The sequence below is a fragment of the Camellia sinensis genome, chromosome 6 (genome assembly GCF_055761805.1).
Source record: "Camellia sinensis isolate YWXY chromosome 6, ASM5576180v1, whole genome shotgun sequence".
Classification (NCBI taxonomy): Eukaryota; Viridiplantae; Streptophyta; class Magnoliopsida; order Ericales; family Theaceae; genus Camellia; species Camellia sinensis.
Window position 1 is genome coordinate 178,593,628 of NC_138966.1, and position 26,232 is coordinate 178,619,859.

General features: G+C 36.1%; 1 protein-coding gene across 1 annotated transcript; it reads right to left on the bottom strand.

Annotated features, from left to right (window-relative positions):
- Positions 1-21,641: 21,641 nt before the first annotated feature.
- Positions 21,642-22,949, bottom strand: LOC114302929 (uncharacterized). The gene has a single exon (XM_028248039.2). It carries the CDS (start codon positions 22,947-22,949, stop codon positions 21,642-21,644), a length of 1,308 nt encoding a protein of 435 aa, XP_028103840.2.
- Positions 22,950-26,232: the final 3,283 nt, after the last annotated feature.

The window sequence follows — 26,232 nt, forward strand, 5'->3', positions numbered from 1 at the left end:
GCTTAAGGTAATAAATGTAGCCTTTTTCTTTCAAATTAAGGGCACACATGGTATAGCAATACTGGATTTTGGCTAGGGTGATCCTAGCATTTTCCTGTTTAGCTAAGGCTATGATGCCATTGATCACTCGGTAGGAATTGATTGCCAGTTGCATGGGGTTCAACTTATAATAGTGAAGAATTTCACGAAAAAGAATGTTGAGTGGGAGCCGGAGTCCGCACTCAGTGAAAGCTACAATGGGAAAAGGCATCGAATCATCTGTGGGCATGATGGAGTCGTTATCTCCAGCCAGCCTCAGATGGACATCGGCAGGGATAGAAAATTCTTGCCTAAAATACTCAAGTTTGGTCGGGGTATCTACCCTATGTCTCCACATACCCATGATATCGGCCTGAATTAGAGAGGTTGGGTTTCAGAGAAAAAATGTCTTGAGAGGGTTAATAGGACCTTGGCAAAAATCTGGGTAAAGTATTAGTTTCAGTTTTTTCCTAAAATATGGGTTCTACAAACAAATCCCAAACCTAAAACTATGGGGATGAAGATCAAAAGGCACAAATCTAAAAAACAGAAAAGCAAGAACGAAGTTTCAGAATCAAGAACAAAGGTGAGACTGTCAAAAGCATAGAGAATACAAGGAGTATAAGGTCAAGAATAGTGACAAAAACGCAAGAACGTGGTGAAAACAGTATGTGTGTTCAAGATATGGGCAAAAGCAGAATCAACGCATTTAGGTGTATGGTTCGCAAGCCAAATATTTGAACAAAACAGTAATGACGACAAGTAATGAAGAATATCAACAGAATTGAAAACAAAAGAAACAATGGCTTACCAGAAAAAAATGAGGCCGGAATAAGGTTCGCTGAAGTCAGACGATGGTTACAAAATAGCGAAAGCTCCACCAGAAAGATGAAGGAAGACGATTGCAGAGCTTGGAGCTTGAGCAATGGCAGATTCGAAGGAAAGAGTTTAGAGAGAGAAAAAGTGAAGAGAAATCGGATGCGAAAGTGAAAAATGAAGGAAAGGGGGAAAAGTTTTGTTAAAAAACTTGAAATGGCGGAAAAAAAGTAATTAATACGCCTGGAACAGCGCATATGTCAGACGGCGCACGCAGAAAAAAACGTGATTTACAAGCGCGTCATGGGCACGGTCCAATGAGGTGGAGACGCGTGAATGAAACGGTTGAGTAAATGATGCGTGACTGCTCACAGATGTGAAAGAGTTCACTGGAATTCTTGTTCTCCGAAGAGAACATGTCGATCTGAAGTGAATGATCTTGGCTGAGGAGTTCTTGAGCTGATGTACAGGAGGAAATACCGATATAGGTTCCATCACCTCAGGATGCCGAGGTAATAAAACCTAGGGGCAGTTGTGGGGATGTATTTTCTGAGTATCGACACGTGGCAAGGTGACGCCGACGTGTCAGCCGAGGTTCCACGTGTCAGGGTCGTAACGCCGAGGTTATCTCGGTCAAGCCGAGGTTATCTACGAAGATATCGGAATCTGAGATAAGCGGATAAGAGATAAAAGACAAGAGTCCTAGAGTAAAGAGGAGACTTAGTCAGGATGAGGATAAATTTTTTAGGGAGTTTATCTTTATCTCTTGAGGAATCCAAAGTAAGTATTGAATTGGAGCCCATAGAAGTCAGGCTTCTAGTGGGACTGGGATTGAGTCAACTATAAAAGAGAGGCACCCCTGTGGGTCTAAGGTACTCAATTTATGCTTTGAGCAGTGATTTTAGCACTTGATTATCTTTGAGAGATATACTGACTTGATCGTCGGAGTGCCCTCGGGTGGAAGAGCCACCACCGGAGCCTTCTCTTTCTGTTACAGGTTAGCTGAAGCCATCTATTCTGCCAGTGCTCTCTAGTTGATTACTAAACGGGCAGTGTGGTCAGAAAATCGCCCACACACTTTCTATATTTTTTACACATACAAAACATAAAAAAATAATAAATAAATAAATAAATCACCTTTCAATCAACTTTCCAAATCACTCTATAGTTGTTGCACTGGTGTTAGTGAAACATCAAGTCACGTATTAATTAAAAAAAATAAAATATAGAATATATTATATTTTTTATTTTTATAATTTGATTTAAATTTTAGGGACATTTCACTACAAGAATTTGCACTTTTGGCGACTACTTTTGGCGACAACTTCAATTTTTCGTAGCCAAAAGTATATTTTTGGCGACACAGTGATCAATTTCGTTGGGAAAAGTAGACTTTTACCAACGCAATTTACTATCGTCGCTAAAAAAACATAACATTGACTAGGCGGCAAAAATATTGGTTGGCGCCAAAATTTCATAAATTTTAGCTACAAGTCTTATTTTTTAGCAACACAATGAGCGTTGCTATTAGTATGCTTACTGTTGGCGACGACAAGTTGGCGTGGGCAAAGAGTTAAACATTTAGCGACGATAATACTATTTGTTGGTAAAAGTTTAGTTAGTGAAGCGATGTGATTTAGTAATTTGTGTTTTTATTATAACTTTTGAAAGTTTTAAATATTCTAGTTATTGAATTGTAAAATTAAAGTGATCATTGAACTAGATCACAAAATGAACTCATTGAGTCCAAACACACTCTTAAGTTCAGAATGCTAATTTGAGATAATTTAAACTCTTCCAAATAATATGGTTAGATTATCAATTTCAATATGTTTGGTTTTATTTTCAGAAACTAGTTTCAAAATTTATTTTTTTTCTAAAAAACTAAAGAAAAATTGGGTGAAAAATTAAAAAATACTTATTATTTTTGTATAATTTTATCTTTTAGATCATAAATAATTTTTAAAATTCTAAAAAGATATTTTCGATTCATATTGCTCTCAAATTAATTTTAAGTTTTTCAAAAAAACAAATCTAAAAATTATTTTGGGTTATTTTTTTTGTTTGGTTTTTTGGTGATCTGCTTCTGAGGCGGTGAAATTTCCCTCTCAAAATTCCCTGCTTTCTTTCCAGGATAGGTAAATCCCCTCATCAGATCTCCCCTCATCAATCTCCACGGTTTTCACTCTTGCACACCCTTTTCTCACAATTCATAGGAAAGAGAGAATGATTGCGAATGGAATCGAAGACGAGGACAAATGGTTGACCGAAGGCATCGCAAGGATTCAACACAATTGCTTTCTATATGCATCGCGCACTGGTAATTCATCAGACCTATCAGTCAATATTTCTTCAATCAATTCTTTTATATTCAAAACCCTAATTCTCCAATTCGTGTGTTCATCAGGACTCCAACAATCTCAGAGAAGCCCTATAATATTCGGTGCAAATGTTGTCTGAGCTCTGAACATCTAGACTATCTCCACACAAACACTTTGAACTCTGTATATATAGCCTTTAATCATCGTCGACGATTGATTTTTTTTTTTCTGCATCGAAATTCAATTGATTATTTGTTTACTATTGTGATGTGCCAGATATGTAAGCCTTTGATGAATTGAGAAGACTTGAAATCTTCTTTAAAGAGGAAGATAAACATGGTTGTACGGTCTCTGACCTCTATGAACTCGTCCAGCATGCTGGAAACATTTTACCCAGATTGTAATAAGTTGGAATCACTTGTGATTTGGTCTTTCAATTCTATTGTTTTGTTTCTACTAATCACAATATTCATGCATTTCTTGTAGAATTTATGTAACTCCTAAAATATTATCTAGTTCTTATTCTGCCCAATTTATGGAATTCATTTGTTTTTTGGGGAAATTCAAAAAAAATGAAAAAAAGAAAAAAACTGAAGGTTTGACTCTGGTGACAAAATCAAAATAAACATTGAATTTTTAATTTTATCAATTTAAATCATAATATTTTGATTTATTTTCAGTCTAAATCATCCACCTATTTTAGTCATTAAACTCAATGTAGGTGTACATAAAATATTTAAAATGTCATTTTTTTGTTGAGTTTGATGATTAAAATACCAATTTTCCATCAATGTTATTTAACAAAAACAGGCAAATCAAATTTCATAGGAAAGTGAGGCAATTGAAAAACAAGGAAAAATTACATATTCTATTTTTTGTTTTCTGCCATGCCAGTCTGTGAGGGGTAATAAAGCCATGGTAAACAAGAAATAGCTTGAAATGAAATTAGAATATTGTAACATTGTTTTGTTGTTTTGGAGATCACAAGGTCATGACATCGATGAACAAATACCCTATCCTAGGATGTTCTAATCAAATTTCATGGTTCAATTTCTAGCATAACTTCTAAGCACAAGTTTTTCGAACTTGTATTTGCTTAAATGCGTTAATGTGCTTCTTTCTTGTGCTTTAGCTGCATTGCTTTCAGGCATTCACTAAAATTAAAAGATCTATAGATCAGAAAAATAAATTAGAAGCAGAAAACCAAGGGCTGCTTCTGAATTTTGGTTCGCAGCTTGATTAGAGCTTAAAAGACTTGCACAAGACCATCTTGGGGTCAGTTTCTCAAAAGCAGCAACAATTGAGATGCATGGAGGAACACGTCTCTTCATTTCTTGCTAGTAAATATGACGTATGAACTGAAAGCTGATGTCTCTTTCATATGTTAAACTTGTCAGTTAATTTTGTTAATCTAACATTGTTTTCTCTCAGGCCACTCAGATACTGGAATCTAGGATCTGTGAGCCCGAGATTGCTGTAAGCTCAGTCAAGAGCGCAGGATTTGTGAGCCCGAGATTGCAATAGAAAAAGCTTGAGTTGGAGAAGTGATCTCGCCCGCCCACCTCTCCTGATTCCAGCAAGTCAAGAAGGCAACCCAACAAGCAACAACCAGAGTCGAGTTCCCCAGGTGGGAAATGTAGACCAAAATCTACAAACTTAGAGCAAATTGACGACCAATCCAGTGAGATCAGCTGTGAAACAAGGAATTCAAGTTACCTGGAGGACGATATTTCTATGCGATCAAATGGAAACATTGTCTCAGACTCAGGGATAGACACAGAAGTCACTAGTTTGGAACGCTGTGCTGAGACCAATGGCAGCCAGAGTCCATCCATGAAGGCTGCCAAGTACTCAGTTTCTGGCGTAGACTGCAAATCTAAATGGCAAAATAAAACAACTCAAGGTAAAATTGCAACTTAATGTAGTATATTAACAAAGGTGGACAATCTTTTTGTCACTAGCTCCATCATTTTTAAATTCATTCAAAATATGATTGTATATGTTTAGCCCTCGTGAAATTATTTGCTTGATATATTAATCACGACAACATCTGCAAAAATGTAATGCTATGTAATGCACTGTAATGACAATGGGAGATTTTTTTTCATAACCAGGGTCAGATAAAGCTGAAGGAGGCAGCACTTGAAACCTTGGCAAATTCATTTTTAGAGAAGGAGAAAGATCTTGAGGATAAAATTGAAGAGTTAGAAAGAAGATTGGAAGAACTCAGTCAAAATAGTGCTAGTTTTTATGAATATCAATTTCAAAAGGTTAGTATCTTTGTAGTTCATATGATGAAATCATGCATATGTTTCTGCAATGCCTTTCATTAACTGTTATATGCAAATCATTTGTGGCATTAGTTAAAAACTCTTAATCTCACTATTAGCATAATGACAACATTTTTACTTTTCTATGTTAATTTCCTCTTGATTTTGTTGTTTGGTGAAGCACCTTTGGGATATGCCCAGTAGAGTTCAACAAGATAGAGAGCTCTTTCAAGTTAAATCAACTCAACAAAGCTCTTTCTTACTATTTTCAATTTTAGTTAAATGAACCTATTTCACAATCTGCTCTATCCACAGCCATGGGTACATGCTTTTGGATAAAATTATACACTATAATAGTTTTACCTTTTGAGGTTTGCTGCAATTTCTCAAAAACTTTGCTTGTAGATGAAGAAAAACTTTGGTGCTTTTGTGTGTTCCAAGTACTTGGTTTGAATAACATGAACAGTTTATAAAACACTTGAGTCAAAGGTCATCACCATAATAAAAAAACAAAAAAATAAAAAGACAACTTAGTGCTCGAGAAACTCTCGTTAAAATGTACGCAGTCTTATCCTCATTTTTGAAGAGGTTGATTGTGTGATTTGAATCCACCACACTAAGATACTAATGACTAGCCTTACTGTTGAGCCAAGTTGTGATTTAAATGTCATTCTTATCTAATCATAAAGTTGGAATATATGGTAGTTCATGGTATTATTATATAGGAAATGCTGTTATATATTAAACTGGTCATATATGACCAACCAAATTTAAGTTGTGTGTTTGGGTGTGAACATAATTTATTTGGATTTGAGTACATTCAAAGTATCCTATCTAAGTACCTATTTAATATTTGGATCTAGAAAAAATAAGAGAAGATGAGGAAAGGATTTTGGGGCCTTTTTTTTTTTTGGTGGTAAATAGGGTGCATGAAATTAAATATAGAAAAAAGGGTTTTGCATTATTATGAAGTATTATAATGTTTGAAACTTCTTACTCCAAGAAAAAGAAAGATTAAATCTCTATTGGTTCAACTATTTGATTTTCTTTGATTTGATTACTTAACTAGAGGATACCAAGGTAGCTAAATAGGGGATACCAAGGGGTTCTTGTTGCTAGGTCTTGAACTGTGTTTGGTAACAGGTTACTGTGAAATCTAAATCTAGAGAAGAAATCAATTTCATTATTGCTCTGTTTGGTTGCTGAGAATAGGTGGGAAAAGAACCTATTTAAGTTTGGAGTGCATTAATAGAATGCCTATCAGGTATTTTTTTATTTTTTGGGAAATACTTTTTATTTCAGGTAAAAAGCAATGCTAAAAACAATCAAAGCCCTTCAAAAATTAAAAAGACATTAAAGCATCTATGGTAGTAAAAAAAAATGATACTCTGACAATAACAATCATATAATTGAAAATCTTTCATGATGCTTGGCATTGTTGTGAGGTGTTTCATATTTTTAGTGTACACTCAAATATACTGTAATTGCAAGCACTCAGCTTCTCTCTCATGCTGTGACTATAGTCTAAGTTAGAGAGGAGGCAGACCTTTTAGCCAAACACTCGACTTCTCTCTAGTCGACTGGAGTCCAATCGTGAGAGGAGTAGGACCATTTGCCAAAACCCAAAAGCACGTAACATCAAAGCTGTTAGATGTGCACCCATGTCTTTTTTTATTATGGAATCTAATTGTTAGCATCTATCAGAACATCATTTTTTTTGGTTTGGGAAGTGCCTTTTATTTTTGTTCTGTTTCTATTCCAACTCAGCATGATAGCTAATAAATTCATTGAATAGTTCTTTTGAACTTAATTTTATAGATGTTACAAATTAAAAATACTTTAGTTTTTATTTCAAAAATTGGTTTACTGCACAAGTTAATTTAAATATGCTAGGATATAGTGACTATTATTATATAAACTTGACATGATCAAAGGAACTGAAGCTCTATCAATTTAATCTGGGTATTGAAAAACAAAGCACAAGTGTATAGTCATCTGGCTGTCCAAGGAAACTAATTAAGGGTGTGAACAAATCTTGTGTGTTTTTTCTGTAATTTTGTAGAGAGAAGCAAACTTCGCTAAATTACGTAAGGTTGTGTTTGGATCAAGGCTTTGAAGAGGGATTTGCAGAGAGTGAGAGAGATTAAAAAAAGAAAAGTATGGGAAAAATGAATGAAATAGAAGCTACATTTTTATCACATTTCCCTTTCCTTTTCCCTCCACAAATCCCACCCCAAATCCTAGATCCATACCTTGTCCCATAAAGTTTGCCTCATAGGAAAAATCAAACCATGTCTATTGTAATTTGAATATCTGTTTTATTTTCGTTACACTTGAATATCTTCATACGTGGCTCTATACAAGATTTAAACTTCTGATAGAATGCACAACTAATTAAAGCATTTGAAAACAAGTCAAATTACATTACAGATGGATAGATTTTTTTTTTTTAAAAAGAAGCAAAGTAGTTCTAGCACCCTGAGTATTGCATAGCTTTGGACTAAAGTTGCAAGTTATTCATTACATTTGAGTGCATTTAGTAGTTCTGCCAAGTAATTTTGTCTTCCTTTGAATTTGCAGGACAAATATGGTCAATTACTCGAGGTAGTAGTGGGAAAAAGCAGAGTTATCTGTCAACCATCTCAACAAGACTAATATTGCAAAGATTGAATCTACTGTAACGTAAGTCTTCCGTTCCCTCGTTTTTCAGATTTTCTAGTAACTTTTTATTTATTTTATTTTTTAAAATGTTTTTGGTTTTCTTATCATGTTCTTTCTCTCCTTGAACAGGGCAAAAATTTGTGTGAGCCATGGTGTATATGAAGAATTTGTCTCTAGATCCTCATCTATTAATGCAGAATATGAAGCTAAAGCTTGTGACACACAGGCAGCTGTTAAGGTTAATTAAATCCCTATATATGAAATTTTAAATTTTTTCCCCCTCTATTTATCAAACAATGAACTCAAGTGGGAAATATTATGAATTTGCAAATTCACTGATGCTGGACCAGGAAACCAAGGAAGAGATAGACTCTATGTCTATCTTGTGCTTGAATCAGCTTAAGTGTGTCAGTTAGAATCATACTGAAAGCATAACAAATATCAGAAACCGAGCGGAGCAGTGTCTGAGGAAAGATTATTTGGTAGGCTTGCTTGATATATCTTTCTTAATGTTAGAATAAGATTATCAGGAAAATATTCTTATGTCTCGGGGTGTTAAAAAGTAGCTAGACATTACATAATTTTATTCTAGGATTTTTGAGAAAATGGTTTTTAGGCTAAGAAGCACGAACATGCAATTTTCAAAAAATGCATGCATAATTTTATATATTTATTATATGTCGTATATTTGAATATTATACATCAATTAGGCACATCAATTTGGACTGTATATACTGGATTGATGAGACCTAAAAAAGTTTCATGTTTTGACAAATCTTGAACTTGCCTTGCTCCTTTTAAAACCTTATGCTACATTACATTACACTCTTGAAATCACTGGACTGATGAAAGCACACAAAGACCAAAATTGGTAGTTAGATTGTTCCAACTGAGTTTATTTATTTATTTATTTTTCTTGGGAACAGAGAGTTTATTAAATAGTGTAATTTTGCACAGGTTGATCAGCATACTAGTACAACTCCGAAGTTGAAGATAATAGCAGTGCTTAGCTTGGCATCCATCGAGGAGATGAGAACGCTTGCAGTTGGAGATCTTATGGCGAATTTTACCAGACCAAATTTGGGCTGTACTGAAAGCAAGATTCAACAACATCAACAAGGGCTGTGTCTCGGAGCATCACCTAATAATAGAACTCTGTTTGCATATGTTATTCTCTTAATGAGCTCCTTGATAAGAATCTTTAGACAAATGGAAAACTTGAGTAGCTTCATCTATTGTATATTGTTGGACGAGTCTTAAAGTCAACTGGTGCAAACACACACATATTCATCAACTGATGAGTTATAAAGTTTGCCAATTCTGAAAGCTGAGGTTGGCTTTATGTTATTTCAAAATGTATCTTATAAACTATTGTGTCTGAGAGATGCCTTTTGTAAATCTGTAAATCTGTAAATCTTATAAAAAATATAAATGATTTTTAATTATTTTTATCAATGCAAATTTATCGTTGTCAAAAAGTAAATCTTTCTCGACAAACAATTTTTCGGTAAATGTGTCGCTAAAAGTTACTTTTGCCCACTCATATTGTGTTGGTAGAAGTGTATTTTTTGTCAATACCAATTTGTCGTTGCCAAAAGTAAAGCTTTAGCGATAAACAAATCGTCGGCAAATGGAAACATTTACCGACGTATATGTGTCGCCAAAAGTTTAATTTTGCCGACGCATATGTTGTTGGTAAAAGTATATTTTTTGCCCATGTAAATTTGTGTCGCGAAAAGTGCCACACAATCATCATATTTGAATGACTTTTACCAACGCAAGGTAAATTGCTGACGATGGATGAAGGCTTTTATCGACGACTATGTTCGTCGCTAAATGCATTACTTTTACCAACGCAATGATAATTTCGTCGGCAAAAACTTTTGCCAACTCACTTTTGCCTATGGGTTGCCAACGTAGCTTTGTGTGTCGGCAAAACTCTTTGCCAATGAATTTTTCATTTTAGCAACATATTTTGTTGCGTTGCGAAAAATGCAATTTCTTGTAGTGTTTATATACAAGTTTTAATTTATAAAGTTATACAGAGTTGTTTGGTTTTCATTTTGGACTAAAAAAATCACAAAATGACAAAAAAGAAAGTCAAAAAATCACAAAAGGACAAAAATCATAAAAAGACAAAAAAAAAAAAATACATAATTCTAAAGCCAAAAAGGCAAACAAGAATACTAAACGATTAAAAAAGTCTCAGGCTAAAAAAGTCAAAAAAGTCAAAAAGCCAACTAAAAACGTTATTGCCAAACGAGCACTCAATTAAGTCTTAATTAAGACTTTTTAGACCTTCAAGTCCCATGAAATTTTTAATAGTCAGAATTGTCTTTTAAATAATGATTGTTCACCATTTATGATTATCTATAAAAGAACATAATTGTACGGGGAGCAAATAATCTTCGCTTCTGCACTCCTTGCCTTCGTGTTCTTTTCACTTTAACAACTTCGTTTCTCCTGCAAACACAACAGAGGTGAGTTAATCGGCAGGAGTCTCATCGGAAAACCCATCCGACAGTCTAATTAGCACTCTTGAAAAATATGAGAAGAGAGTAATTTTCAGAGTATTCAAGATAGCATACCTTCCAAACTGAAGTATATGGCTTTTATACAAGCCAATATCTTTCTCCTCCACGTAGTGCGCATTATTGCCATTATCTTGGGACAAGAATATTATGCTCTCTTATTCCCTTACACACGTGTATCTGTCAGAGGCAGACATCTAGACAATCAACATTAACTTGGGTAGGTCAGTGTTTGTCCCTCACTACCTGTTGGGACGTGGGCAACATCCAACTGAGCCACCATTAATCGTGGTGGCAGCAACCCGATTAAGGCCATGACCCTCACCAACAAGTCACGTGTCGCACTGAGATTCAAAACTCAACCGAGCTATTTGCTCGGTTGGAAACAAGAGAGCACTATCCCAACCCTCTAGCATAGCCTATCTGAGCTTGGCTTGTTGCAGCTCGGTGAGCTCGGCCTGTTGCAGCTCGGTGAGCTCAACTCAATCAATTAGAAGAATACCCCAGCCAAGATAAGACAGCTCGGCTGGCAAACTTCAGTCCATCCTAAATCTTTGGCCCAACTAATCGCAAAGTGGTGGGCAGAGCTGGGCCCATCATATCAATAGCTCGGTCCTTTTTTCCGTCAAAACTTCCCTCTCAATGATGATTTAACATTTATTTTGATTTTCAAAATTTTAAAACATCAATTTTTAAATTGAAAAAAAAAATTATGTTAAAAAAAAAAAAACAATTCTATTAGGCCCTGTAGGGATGGCAATGGATAACCTATCATGTGAGTATCCATTGAGACCCAACCCAAATACATGTATTTTTTTCATTTTTTTTCTTGTCCGTTGGGTAGGGTAGGTGATATTTTTTAAATCTCTACTAGGGATGGAGAAGGGATGGGTACCCACTAATTTTTCCATATATATTTTTTTTTTAGATACATCGGAAAATAATTTCTTTATATGTTTTCACTAGGGATGACAATAGGGGTTAATGGGGTGAATATTAATTCCCGTCCACATTCCCCTATAATTATTTTTTCTCATTCCCCATAGGTACTACCCTCCTAATCTCCTAATGGGTTTGGATTTTTCCCAACCTAACTCGACCCAATTTTTTTTTTTTTTTTACGATTCACAACCATAGCTAAATATATATTCAATCTTATCTTATCTTATTTTATTTGGCACAACAACAAAATCAAATAAACATTAATTAACATTGTCACATTATTCTTGTCAAATTTTATGTATATTTAGAATTTTTAAAATTTATTTAGAAAAATTCTATTCCTACAAAAAAAATTCCATTTTCTTTTATGTATCTCCTTCTCCTCTCTATTAATTGATCTTCGATAATCTGAAGGTGAGTTGTTACTCTCGTTTCCATCTTCTTCTTCTTCTTTTTAAAAAAAAAAAAATTATTTACATTTATAGAATGAATTTTCTTATTTTAATATCTCCTGCAATTGTTTTATTGAATTTCTCTCTAATTTGATGGTAACCTTAGATTGAATTTTTCAATTTTCATCTTTAACTAGTAATCACCTTAATTGAAATTTTGTACATTTTTTTCTTCAATTTCCATGTTTTGGTTATGATTAATTGCGCATTTTTTTATCGATATTCACAATCTTGTCACTGCTAGATTGTCGCCATTGCAAATCGGCGTTGCTGTAGTGAGAGGATGAGAGAGAGTGAGAATTAGAGCTCTAATTGTAAATAGATTGGTGAAACATATGGTGAAATTATTTTCCGATGTACCTAAAAAAAAATATGGGGAAATTAGTTGGTTTCCATCCCCGGTGGAGATTTAAAGAACATCACTTACCCTACCCGACGAACAAGAAAAAAGGAGAAAACCCATGTATTTGGGTTAGGTCTCCACAGATACCCACATGACAGATTTTCCATTGTCATCCCTAGTTTTCATTACTCTGTTTACAATTAGAGTTCTAATTCTCACTCTCTCTCGTCCTCTCACTACAACAACGGCGATTTGCGATGGCGACAATCTAGCGGTGACAAGATTGTTACTGTCGATCAAAAACACGCAATCAATCATAACCAAAATATGAAAATTGAAAAAAAAAATGTACAAAATTTCAATTAAAGTGATCACTAGTTAAGATGAAAATTGGAAAATTCAATCTAAGGTTACCATCAAATCAGAGAGAAATCTAATAAAACAATTGCAGAAGATATTGAAACAAGAAAATTCATTCTATAAATGTAAATAATTTTTTTTTTAAAAAGAAAAAGAAGAAGAAGATGGAAACGAGAGTAATAACTCACCTTTAAATTATCGAAAATCAATTAATAGAGAGGAGAAGGAGATACATTAAATTAAAAAAATTAAAAAAGAAGATGAAATTTTTTTGTATAAATAGAATTTTTCTAAATAAATTTAAAAAAATCTAAATATACATAAAATTTGACAAGAATAATGTGACAATGTTAATTAATGTGTATTTGATTTTGTTGATGAGCCAAATAAAATAAAATGAGATTGAATATATATTTAGCTTTGATTGTGAATCTTAAAAAAAGGAAAAAAAAAAAAAAAGTTGGGTTGGAGAAAATGCAAACCTATTAGGAGATGAGGAGGATAGTACTCATGGAAAATGGAGCACAGGGAATAAAGAAAAATAATTATAAAAAAATAAGAATAAAAAATTAATATCTATCTCATTAATTCCCATCGCGGTCCCCAAGGCCCTAGGACATTAGGTTCAACTCAATGACCCTATTTGGTAGAACTTATTTCTAACTTATTTCAGCTTTTAGCTTAATTTAAGCTATTTTGATGTGTTTGGTTCAGCTTAATAATACAGCTTATAACTTTTTGTAAGTCAAAAATCAACTTATTCTTTGAGTGGGGAAGGAGAACCTTAATTTATAAGTCAAAAAACAACTTATGTTCACAGTTATAAAATATAAATTTATAAATTATAATCAGTTTCCCACAATTCTACTAAACGGGGCCAATGACTATCGCGATGTCGACCACTACACAAAATGCCTTTCCAATCACAATGGTGCACTGAATCATTCCAGCATCTCAAGAACCCAAATGGGTCTTGATCTATTGAAGCCTTGAAAGCAATCAAGGCGAGGTGGTGTTTGGCAAGTGGATTGGGGCTAAAATAGCCACAAAAGACAAAACAGGCTATTTTAGCCACAACAAACAAAACATCACATCCAACCCATAATCATTACACTCTTCTCTCACAAAAAAAGTCAAAAAGTCAAAAAGCCAAAAAGCTCTTCCCAAACCAAGCTTTTTAGCCCAGGCTAAAATAGCCAAAAAAACCAAAAAGTTAAAAAGCCAACCCACTTCCCAAACGGAGGCTATCTGTTTCATTTACCAACCAATTGGCGGGGAGTGTAGACACCACAAAGCCACGTCGCCATCACTTTTTTTTTTTTTTTTTTTTGGCTAATGAACCAAGCATTTTTACAATGCTTTATATAATCTAAAAAATAGTTTGTTTTGGGTCTTCCTTTATGTCCATTATTATCCTCTTAAAATTTCAACCATTAAAAAGTTCGTTGAAACAAAGCCACTTGAAAAGACCTCCGAAACGTTTGCAGTACGGCAATTGCCTAGACAATGTGCTTGACCCACTAAAATAGGGCTCGTTTCGTTTGATTTTCTGAAAAAAATTTGGGAAATTTTCTCTACAAATAAGTTTTCAAAAATAACCAAACCAAACAAATTTTCTCAAAAAAATTTCCCAAAACTTGTAAACCAAACAAGTTTTCCAAACAAATCTCTCTCTCACACACATCAAATCAATCACTTTTTCCAAAACTCTATCTCAAAATAATTTTCCAAAACATCTTTTAAAAAAAACCAAACCAAACATGTTTTCGTACTTTTTATCTCTAAAACACATCTCTCAAACACAAACCAAACATACCCTATAGATTTCTCCATAATGCCAACTGAAGTGTCGTTTGGCAGGAAAGTTTTGATTAAATTCGTTATAAAAATATAAAATAAATTAAAAAGTTAATAAGATAAAATATTATATTTAAGTTATTATTATTATTTTTTTTTATAAAAATTCAAAAAAAATCAATCCAAACGAATTTTTAATTCCAAATTAAAAAAAGTCTCAATTTTAAAAAGTCAACTAAAAACGTTTTTGTCAAACAACAATTGAATTTTTTTTTTCCAACATTATTAGCCCAATTAAAATTTTTTTTTAAAGAAATGAGATGGAAAAAATAAGACGCGCCATTTTTCATAAAAAAAAATTTATTTGTATAATACTAAGGTCTCGTTTAAAAATTGACTTTTTTAATAATATTTTGATATTTTTTTTTTGTAAAAATGATAAATTATAAATATACCTTTCGAGATTTACTTAAAGTACAGATTGTCTCTTGGGATTTGAAAAATTACAAATACCCCATTGTCAGAATTTTTTATTTAACAGAATTAACTAAAAAATGAAATTCATTACTACTTTCCTATATAATAAAATTACTTGAATTATTAATTGAAATATATTTTTAACATCATTAAAAGCTGTTAATTGACTTAATAAAGTTAGAAACTTCAAAGGGTATAATGTAATTTTCAGAATCAAAAAATGCGATTCATATTTTAATAAAATCTCAAAGATATATTTATAATTTACTCAAAATATAAAAAATAAAGAGAATGAATAATGATGATTTTTTATTTTTTTTTCTTAAAAATGTTTCTCCCCGAACATGGAATTATAAATCTTTGCAATGAGCTTTCATTTTCAACCTAGTGCGTTACATTAATGTTAGCAAGAATAATGGGACTGTAGGGTGGAGATTTTCACTATTTGTCTTGATTTTAATCAACTATCGTTGTCAAGTTTAATTAATACACAAATTTTGTGGAAAGAGGCGCGAGATAGTTGTTGCACTGGTGTTGGTGAAACATCAAATCACGTATTAATTAAAAATAAAATAAATTAAAATATAGAATGTATTATATTTTTTATTTTTATAATTTGATTTAAATTTTAAATATATTTACACATAAGTTTTAATTTATGAATTTACACTCTATTAAATCCTAACTATGATTTTTTAGTCCATCAAGTTTCATTAAATTTTTAATAGTCAGAATTGTCCTTAAAACAATAATTTTTCATCATTTATGATTATCTATATAAAAAAAAATTGATTGTACAGGGTCAAATAATCTTCGCTTCCGCACTTCTTGCCTCAGTGTTCTTTTCAGTTTAACTGCGTCACTTCTCTTGCAAACATAGCAGCGGTAAGCTAACCCGGTGGATGTCTCGTTGAAAACCCCCTCCAACGGTCTAATTAGCACTCTTGGAGAATATGGGAAAATGAAAGTAATTTTCAGAGTCTTCAAGATAGCATACCTTCCAAACTGAAGTGTAGGGCTTTTATACAAGCCAATATCTCTGTTCTCCACATAATGCGCATTATTCCCATTATCTTGGGACAAGAACATACCTGGACAATCAACATTAACTTGGGCAAGTCATTGTTGGTGTCACGACCCAAACCCGCCCCTATAGGTTTAGTATCGTAATCGGCCAGTAATCCGTAGATTACCGAAGATCTCTTAAACATAAATCAAATTATTAGGGGCTAGCGAAAACAAATAACAAATATACAATGTCCATTGAACTGTACAGACATATATGAGATAGAAAAAGTTTAAACTTTATATACACATATCATACATCACCCATACGTCATCACATTTATACAGATAAGACAAAAAGGAACTTAGCTCTAATTACAGAATAAACAACAACTTAAACTTTAATCACACAGCCATAACCACTTGACATATCCGGAACATCCACGGGAGGCACATAGGTTGACTGACAAGACAGAGTCCATGTCACACCCCAAACTTGCCCCTAAAATTTCGGGCATGACCTACTCAGAAACAGACACTTATCCTGCTATATATATAATATCCGGGGCCTGAACGAAAGCGTTAATATAATAGAATAACATGCAGACACATCCATTGAGCAACTACAAATATGCCAGGATCACGACTCACAAGTAGCCATATAGGGAACATACATCTCAAATAAGGTACATAAATACGTATACACGTTTACAAGTCCAGCACAGAAATTGGGCACATACAAAACATTAGATACAATTCAACTTTGGCCAACATGGAGCGTGGCCCAACAAAATTTAGCAATACTGTACTCAGACACAAAAGGGCTTCTCCAAGTGCCTAGTTGTACTTAGGCTGACAAAAGGTAGATGATAACGATGCTAAGACTGACCTCCAAGTTGGTTACCTAGAGAATCAGACAAAAATTACAGAGTGAGACAAGCTCAGTGAATAACAGTACGTAAACAGTTTAATATTCAATTTAAATCATAATATAGAACAGTGCATACACAAAAATGGATTCCAAGTAGTTAGTCTGATGCTGTTTTATTTTCCAGAACGGCCTTGGGCCTAGTTATAACAGAACGGCCTACTGGCCCAGAAATATAGAACAGCCTTTCGGCCCAGAAGTATACAGAACAGCCTTTCGGCCCAGACATATACAGAACAACCTTTCGGCCCAGAAATACACTGAACAGCCTTTCGGCCTAGAAGTAAACTGAACAGCCTTTCGGCCCAAAAATATCAGAAATGTACATAATTCTGTCAACCTTACATTGCCACCAAGTTCCAATCAATACATATGCTAATGTCGTGACTAATAGAAAACAGAAAGGTAATAACGGATATTAACGGTAAATAAATGTACATTCAGTGTACCATTACTCACAGTGTTGTTGCGGAGCGGTAGTTCCTCCTGTGGTGTGTCCTACACACATAGATAACACACGTTAGTTCCTTTCTCCTTTTAAACCATTTCTTGCGTTATTACATTTCAATTGCATGTACAATCATCAAAAGGTATCAAACACAAATTCTGAAAAGAGCTGAGGGTTAAACACGTAAAACGAAGCGAACGAGGTTTCCGACCTGGGCCGCACGCGCGGCCATACCCTCCGCTCGTGCGGACATGTACCGCACGTGCGGTCCCCCTCCACCGCTCGAGCGGCCAAGAACAATATGCTTTCCCAAATTTTTTCCTCTTCTCCGCACGTGCTGCCACGACCTCCGCACGTGCGGTCTGGCCCCTGTTTGGCAGTCCGAAAATCATACAAAATCCCCTTATTTGGTGATCATCCAAGATGTCCAAAATAGCTTATTTACATACCAAAACATGGTTCAAAAATTGGGTAAACAAGACTATAAACATAACCATTTGAACATGGAAAATCCATTAATCACCACCACAACCTACATACACACATGTATAGCCATATGTTTACACAAGTATCAACATGGTAATTCAAGACATAAGTTGTAGATTTCTTCTTAGATGATCCATATTAAGTTAAAATCATCAAATAGTAGCATTATGTTTACCAATAGATCAACACACCCATCCAATTTTCCATTACAACTCTAGGTTACACCATATTAAGCAATTCCTTCTCCAAATTAAAAAAAAAGGATGAAATTAGAGAAATTGAACTTACTTTATGCTTCAATCCCTAAATGCCCCCTCAAATTTTCAATTCTCTACCTTCTTGATGATCTTGTCTTTCCCCACTTCTCAAAACCCTTCTCTAGTTTTTTTTTTTTTTCTCCAGGAGGTATTCATGGAGCTTCTAAGTCAAAGATGCCTAAAGACTTAATATAGATATATATGTTTATAATAAGACAAAATTCAATCGTTTAATCGTCCCAAATTGAAATTACACAGAAAATCTCATTATAGCTTAAACATCATGCAGATTTCATATGTCAAATCAATTTCAGAAAATTAAGCCTCTAAGGCGTCCAATTTCAAATTCAAATAGTTTAAGTGCGACAGATAATTTTCTTATTCAACAGATAGGAAGCCATATTTCCAAGTTTCACTTAATTCAACGTAATTTCACATAGAGTTTCACAATAAGCATTCAAAAGCACAGAATAAAGGGCTGAAAAGATGCCAGAATCATGTACGAGGGTCGGGTTATTACACTCTCCCCCCCTTAAATAAGTTTGGTCCTCCAAACTTGTTTTACCTTAGGACGGAAACAGATGCGGATATTGGTGTTGCATTTCATCTTCCTTTTCCCAAGTTGCCTCGGTTCCGTAGTGCTCTTGCCATTCCACTTTTACCATTGGAATTTCTCAGTTCCGTAACTATTTTACTTGACGGTCCAGAATTCGAATTGGTTTTTCCTCGTACGTTAACTTGTTAGTCAACACAATTTGGTGATAATCAATAACATGTGACGGATCTTGAAGGTATCCTCGAAACATACAAACATGGAACACGTTATGAATTTGACTCATATGTGGCGGAAGGGCACCTCGGTAGGCTACTGGACCCACTTTTTCTAAGATCTGAAAGGGACCAACATATCGGGGTGTCAACTTACCCCTTTTTCTGAATCTTGGATGTCCTTTCATTGGGGTAACTTTCACAAAAACATGACTATCCACTTCAAACTCCAAATTCCTTCACCGGTTATCCGCATAACTCTTCTGTCTACTTTGGGCAGTTTTCAATCTTTCTCGGATAATTCTAACCTTTTCAGTTGTCAACTGGACAATCTCTGGCCCTAACAATGGCCTATCTCCAACCTCAACCCAACACACAGGAGAACGACACGGTCTTCCATACAGAGCTTCATAGGGTGCCATTTCAATACTCGAATTGTAACTGTTATTATACGTAAACTCGACCAACGGCAGATGAGTTTCCCAACTTTCCTGAAAATCCAGAACACACATTCGAAGCATATCTTCTAGCGTCTGAATCGTCCTCTCGGATTGTCCATCTGTTTAAGGGTGGAAAGTTGTGCTAAACTTTAATTCTGTACCCATTGCATCCTGTAGACTTTGCCAGTACCTTGAAACAAAATTTGGATCTCTATCTGACACAATTGAGACCGGAACACCGTGAAGCCTTACAATTTCATTCACATAGATCACAACAAGTTTATCTGCATTATATTGGGTTTTCACAGGCAAGAAATGGGCAGACTTAGTCAATCGGTCGACAATGACCCATATAAAATTCATACCTCGTGGTGTCCGTGGTAAGCCTACAACAAAATCCATGATCAGATGTTCCCATTTTCACTCCGGGATTGGAAGGGGTTGTAATAATCCTGCGGGTTTCTGATTCTCTGCTTTTACCTGCTGACATTGCAAACACTTAGAAACAAACTCTGCGATTTCTTTTTTTATACTTGGCCACCAAAAATTTTACTTCAAATCCCAGTACATTTTATTACTTCCTGGATGCATTGAAACTCTTGAGGCATGTGCTTCTTCCATCAATTTCCGTTTAAGTTCTAACACGTTAGGGACACATACTCGGTTTTGAAATTTAAGCACAGAATCCATCAAAGTGAACCCGAGTTTCGGTTTTGTCTCCATTTCATCACGTATCTTCGTTAGAGCTCCATCTTCCATTTGGCGTAGTTTAATCTCCTCAAGTAATGTCAGTTGGGCCATCACTGTTGCCACTGTTGCTTCTTGATCCTGTATCACCAAGTCGACCCCCATCTTACTCAGCTCACTTAGCAACTCCTCTTTCTCTGTCAATAGATTTGCCACATTTGCCATATTTTTTCGACTAAGTGCGTCTGCCACCGTGTTGGCTTTACCAGGATGATAGTGGATCTGCAAATCATAATCTTTAATAAGTTCCAACCACCACCGTTGACGCATGTTCAACTCTTTTTGGGTGAAAAGGTATTTGAGACTTTTGTGGTCGGTATAAATGTCACAAGTAGTCCCATACAGATAATGCCGCCAAATCTTTAAAGCAAAAACTACTACGGCTAGTTCAAGATCATGCGTGGGGTAACTCTTCTCATGGGGTTTAAGCTGACGAGAGACATAAGTGATAACTCTTCCGCTTTGCATAAGCACACAACCAAGTCCTTTATGTGATGCATCGCTGTAAATCATAAATCCCTCAGTACCGGATGGTAGGGCAAGGACCGGAGCTGTAGTCAACTTCATTTTTAATTCTTGGAAAGCAGATTCCCGCAGTTCCGACCATTCAAATGCAACTCCCTTTTAGTCAATTGTGTGAGTGGTACAACAATTTTGGAAAAATCCTGAACAAATCTCCTATAATATCCGGCTAACCCCATAAAACTACGCACTTCAGTCACATTAGTCGGAGTCGGCCAGTTCACGATCGCCTCAATTTTGTTTGGGTCAACAGAGACTCCTTCCTTAGTTATAACATGCCCCAGAAATGCCACTTCACGTAGCCAGAATTCACACTTCTTTAGCTTTGCGTACAACTTCTTTTCTCGGAGGGTTTGAAGAATTAAGCGAAGATGATTCTCGTGAGCTTCGACATTCTCTGAGTAAATGAGGATATCGTCAATAAAGACCACGACAAATTCATCCAGATAGGGCTTAAAGACACGATTCATCAAATCCATGAATGCCGCGGGTGCGTTAGTGACTCCAAAGGGCATAACCAGAAATTCGTAGTGACCATATCGGGTTCGAAATGCTGTTTTCTCAACATCACCAGCTTTAACTTTTAATTGATGGTACCCGGACCGTAGGTCAATTTTCGAGAAGACTTGTGCTCCTTGTAACTGATCAAACAAGTCGTCAATCCGCAGTAATGGGTACTTATTCTTGATTGTTACTTTATTAAGCTCCCGGTAGTCTATACATAATCGGAGTGTTCCGTCTTTCTTTTTCACAAACAGAACTGGTGCACCCCATAGAGAAACACTCGGGCGGATAAACCCATTATCCAGTAGGTCTTGCAACTGAGTCTTCAATTCCCTCATTTCAGCTGGTGCCATTCGATACGGGGTTTTAGAAATGGGTTGGATTCCCGGTAACACTTCAATCGTGAACTCGATTTCACGGTCCACTAATTCTCCTGGAAATTCTTCTGGAAAGACGTCCGGAAATTCACAGACAACTGGGATCGCATCAGTATTCTCATTCATTATTGGCCCTTCCAAAACACTACAGAAGTACCCTTGACACCCTTTCTAAATTAATTTACAAGCCCTTGCTGCAGAAATCACATACGGTGGAGAAGTTACTCCCTGGCCCTGAAAAGTAGATTCTGATTGCCCCAGAGGATGGAATTTGATTTGCTTCCTCAAACAGTCTATAGTGGCACCATATTCACCTAACCAATCCATTCCCAGAATAATATCAAAGGAAGTCATATCAAGTGGTAATAGATTAGCATATACATGGAGATCCCCAATTGGAAGTTCACAAGCAGAATAGACAGAAGTACAGATCATGGAATTTCCCATAGGTGAAGATACACATAGCACATAAGTCAATTCTTCTTCAGGTTTATCTAATTTTTTCGCAAATAATTTTGACAGAAAGGAACAAGTAGAGCCAGAATCAAATAAGATGTAAGCAGAATGACCATGAACCATAAATGTACCTGACACCACTGTTGTTGCATTCTGTACATCTCCGGGAACCAACGCAAATATCCTGCCTTGCCTCGTAGTGTCCTTATTGTTAGCAGACTTAGCAGCTGACTTTGCATTAGGAGCCGGTGTAGACCCTGCTGAACTTATGGCGGCCTTATTACTATTTTGTTGATTCTTTTGCGGACAATCTTTTATCAAATGACCCGTTTTGCCACATCGAAAGCATGCTCCAGACAATTGGTGACAAATCCCACGATGCCTCCATCCACATTCTGGACACACAGGAGCTGAATTTTGAGGAGAAGTAGTAGTGCTGGAGGTCCCCGAATTTTGCTTCTTATTTGGTGGAGTAGTTGACCCCTTGAACCATTGGTTGTTCTGCCTCTTTCCTTTCCATTCAGAAATCCGAGTCTGAGCAGCAATATTCCCTTCTGCTATAACAGCCCTTTCTAACACATCAACGTAGGTAGGCAACTTCAGCACATTAACACGGTCCAGACTAGTACCCCGCAATCCTCCTTCGAATTTCCGCGCCTTCTTATATTCTGTATCTACCATGTGAGGTGTAAACTGGGCTAGTTCCGCGAATTGGGCTTCGTATTCGGCAACAGTTTTGTTTCCTTGTCTCAATGTTTCGAATTCGGTCACCTTCTTGTCTCGCATACTCTGGGGAAAATATTTATCATAAAATAGCGCCAAGAACCTATCCCATGTCAACCCATGGTGCATTGTTCTTGTAAGCATCCACCACCTACGTGCTTCATCTTCAAGAGTGAAAGCATTAAGTTGCACCTTTTGAACTTCAGTACAAGGAAAAACTTCGAACAATTTTTCTATCCCTAACACCCACACCTCAGCCTTCATTGGTTCAATCCCTCCTTTAAACGATGGTGGTTTCATCTTTTTAAACTCCTTTGTAAGTGTAATGGTGCGGTCCTCAGCGTGAAAATCTTGCGCTACAGGTGGGGGTACTGGTGGTGATGGCGGCTGTGGTTGTTGTTATTGAGTTTCCACCATTTCCATAATCATTCTTTCCATCCTGTCCAACCGTGCTGAGGTAGCATCTTCCTGGTCTTCGGTCCTTGTTCTCACCACAGTCTACAAAACAATCAATTTCAACATACACAAAAGAATACAATAGACATTGATCATCATTATTAGCGTTAGCAGCAAACATTTAACGTTGCTATCAATCTTCATTTACTGCATGATGCCTACATCTTTCTAGACATCCGAAAGCTCAATGGATCCGTGTGTGAGATAGCAACTCGTGCTCTGATACCACTTGTCACACCCCAAACTTGCCCCTAAAATTTCGAGTATGACCTACTCAGAAATAGACACTTATCCTGCTATATATATAATATCCGGGGCCTGAACGGAAGCGTTAATATAATAGAATAACATGTAGACACATCCATTGAGCTACTACAAATATGCCAGGATCACGAATCACAAATAACCATATAGGGAACATACATCTGAAATAAGGTACATAAATACGTATACACGTTTACAAGTCCAGCCCAGAAATTGGGCACATATAAAACATTAGATACAATTCAACTTTGGCTGACATAGAGCGTGGCCCAACAAAATTTAGCAATACTGTACTAAGACACAAAAGGGCTTCTCCAAGTGCCTGGTCGTACTTAGGTTGACAAAAGGTAGATGATAACGATGCTAGGACTGACCTCCAAGTTGGTTACCTAGAGAATCAGACAAAAATTACAGAGTGAGACAAGCTCAGTGAATAACAGTACATAAACAGTTTAATATTCAATTTAAATCATAATATAGAATAGTGCATACACAAAAATGGATTCCAAGTAGTTAGTCTGATGCTGTTTTATTTTCTAGAACGGCCTTGGGCCTAGTTATAACAGAATGGCCTACTGGCCCAGAAATACAGAACAGCCTTTTGGCCCAGAAGTATACAGAACAGCCTTTCGACCCAGACATATACAGAACAGCCTTTCGGTCCAGAAATATACTGAACAGCCTTTCGGCCTAGAAGTATACTGAACAACCTTTCAGCCCAGAAATATCAGAAATGTACATAATTCTGTCAACCTTACATTGCCACCAAGTTCCAATCAATACATATGCTAATGTCGTGACTAACAGAAAACAGAAAGGTAATAACGGATATTAACGGTAAATAAATGTACATTCAGTGTACCATTACTCACAGTGTTGTTGCGGAGCGGTAGTTCCTCCTGTGGTGTGTCCTACACACATAGATAACACACGTTAGTTCCTTTCTCCTTTTAAACCATTTCTTGCATTATTGCATTTCAATTGCATGTACAATCATCAAAAAGTATCAAACACAAATTTCGAAAAGAGCTGAGGGTTAAGCACGTAAAACGAAGCAAACGAGGTTTCCGACCTGGGCCGCACGTGCGGCCATACCTTCCACTCGTGCGGACATGTACCGCACGTGCGGTCCCCCTCCACCGTTCGAGCGGCCAAGAACAGTATGCTTTCCCAAATGTTTTCCTTTTCTCCGCACATGCGGCCACGACCTCCGCACGTGCGGGTCTGGCCCCTGTTTGGCAGTCCGAAAATCATACAAAAACCCCTTATTTGGTGATCATCCAAGAGGTCCAAAATAGCTTCTTTACATACCAAAACATGGTTCAAAAATTGGGTAAACAAGACTATAAACATAACCATTTGAACATGGAAAATCCATTAATCACCACCACAACCTACATACACACATGTATAGCCAAATGTTTACACAAGTATCAACATGGTAATTCAAGACATAAGTTGTAGATTTCTTCTTAGATGACCCATATTAAGTTAAAATCATCAAATAGTAGCATTATGTTTACCAATAGATCAACACACCCATCCAATTTTCCATTACAACTCTAGGTTACACCATATTAAGTAATTCCTTCTCCAAATTAAAAAGAAAGGATGGAATTAGAGAAATTGAACTTACCTTAAGCTTCACTCCCTAAATGCCTCCTCAAATTTTCAATTCTCTACCTTCTTGATGATCTTGTCCTTCCCCACTTCTCAAAACCCTTCTCTAGTTTTTTTTTTCCTCCAGGAGATATTCATGGAGCTTCTAAGTCAAAGATGCCTAAAGACTTAATATAGATATATATGTTTATAATAAGACAAAATTCAATCATTTAATCGTCCCAAATTGAAATTACACAGAAAATCTCATTATAGCTTAAAAATCATGTAGATTTCAGATGTCAAATCAATTTCAGAAATTAAGCCTCTAAGGCGTCCAATTTCAGTTTCAAATAGTTTAAGTGCGACAAATAATTTTCTTATTCAACAGATAGGAAGCCATATTTCTAAGTTTCACTTAATTCAACGTAATTTCACATAGAGTTTCACAATAAGCATTCAAAAGCACAGAATAAAGGGCTGAAAAGATGCCAGAATCATGTACGAGGGTCGGGTTATTACAGTCTAGGAAAACGCCTCTAAGCCTGGTCATGTATTTGATCACCTACATATATATATATACAAATACAGTGAGTTAGAGCCCAGTGAATAACAACAGTGTAAAGGTGTAGACACCCCATTTTTGACCGTCCTCAAGACTTGGACGTCACCATTTGAACACTCGGTGACTATCCTTGTTTGTGTTCGTCTTGAATTCCCGGAGGCCTCGGCTGCGCGCCTTGCCTCAGGATCTCCCGACTCGACTGTTTTGTGTTTGATTTTGCACCAAACACTTGTGTTTCTGCTTTGGAGGGCAGGGAATGGCTTTTGGGCCATCCCCACACTCCACCGGCCATGGCTTGAGGCCACCGGCTGTGTTTTATTGCCATCGGCCGAATGTGATGGCCGGTCGTCTATTTTGAATGCCGGTCGGCCAATTTGATGGCTGGCCGACCAAGTATGGTTTTCAATAGATATCCCTGCAGACAGCTGGCAGCTGTCATTCAAGGCCATACCCCAGCCCATGCCTGGACGTGGGAGTTCTGAGGAGCTGCAGATTGATATGTATCTATATCAATCAAGCTCTCTCATCAACACAAAGGAGAGATACAACTTGAAGCCAAAAAAATCTCTCTCTCTCTCTCTACATTTTCTGCCTCTCTCTCGAGAGTTTAGGGCTTGTTTGCGCTAAAAAGTGCATTTTTCTTTACACTTTTGCACACAAACATCTAGTTCTTTACTCCCTTTATTGGGTTGAGGTCCT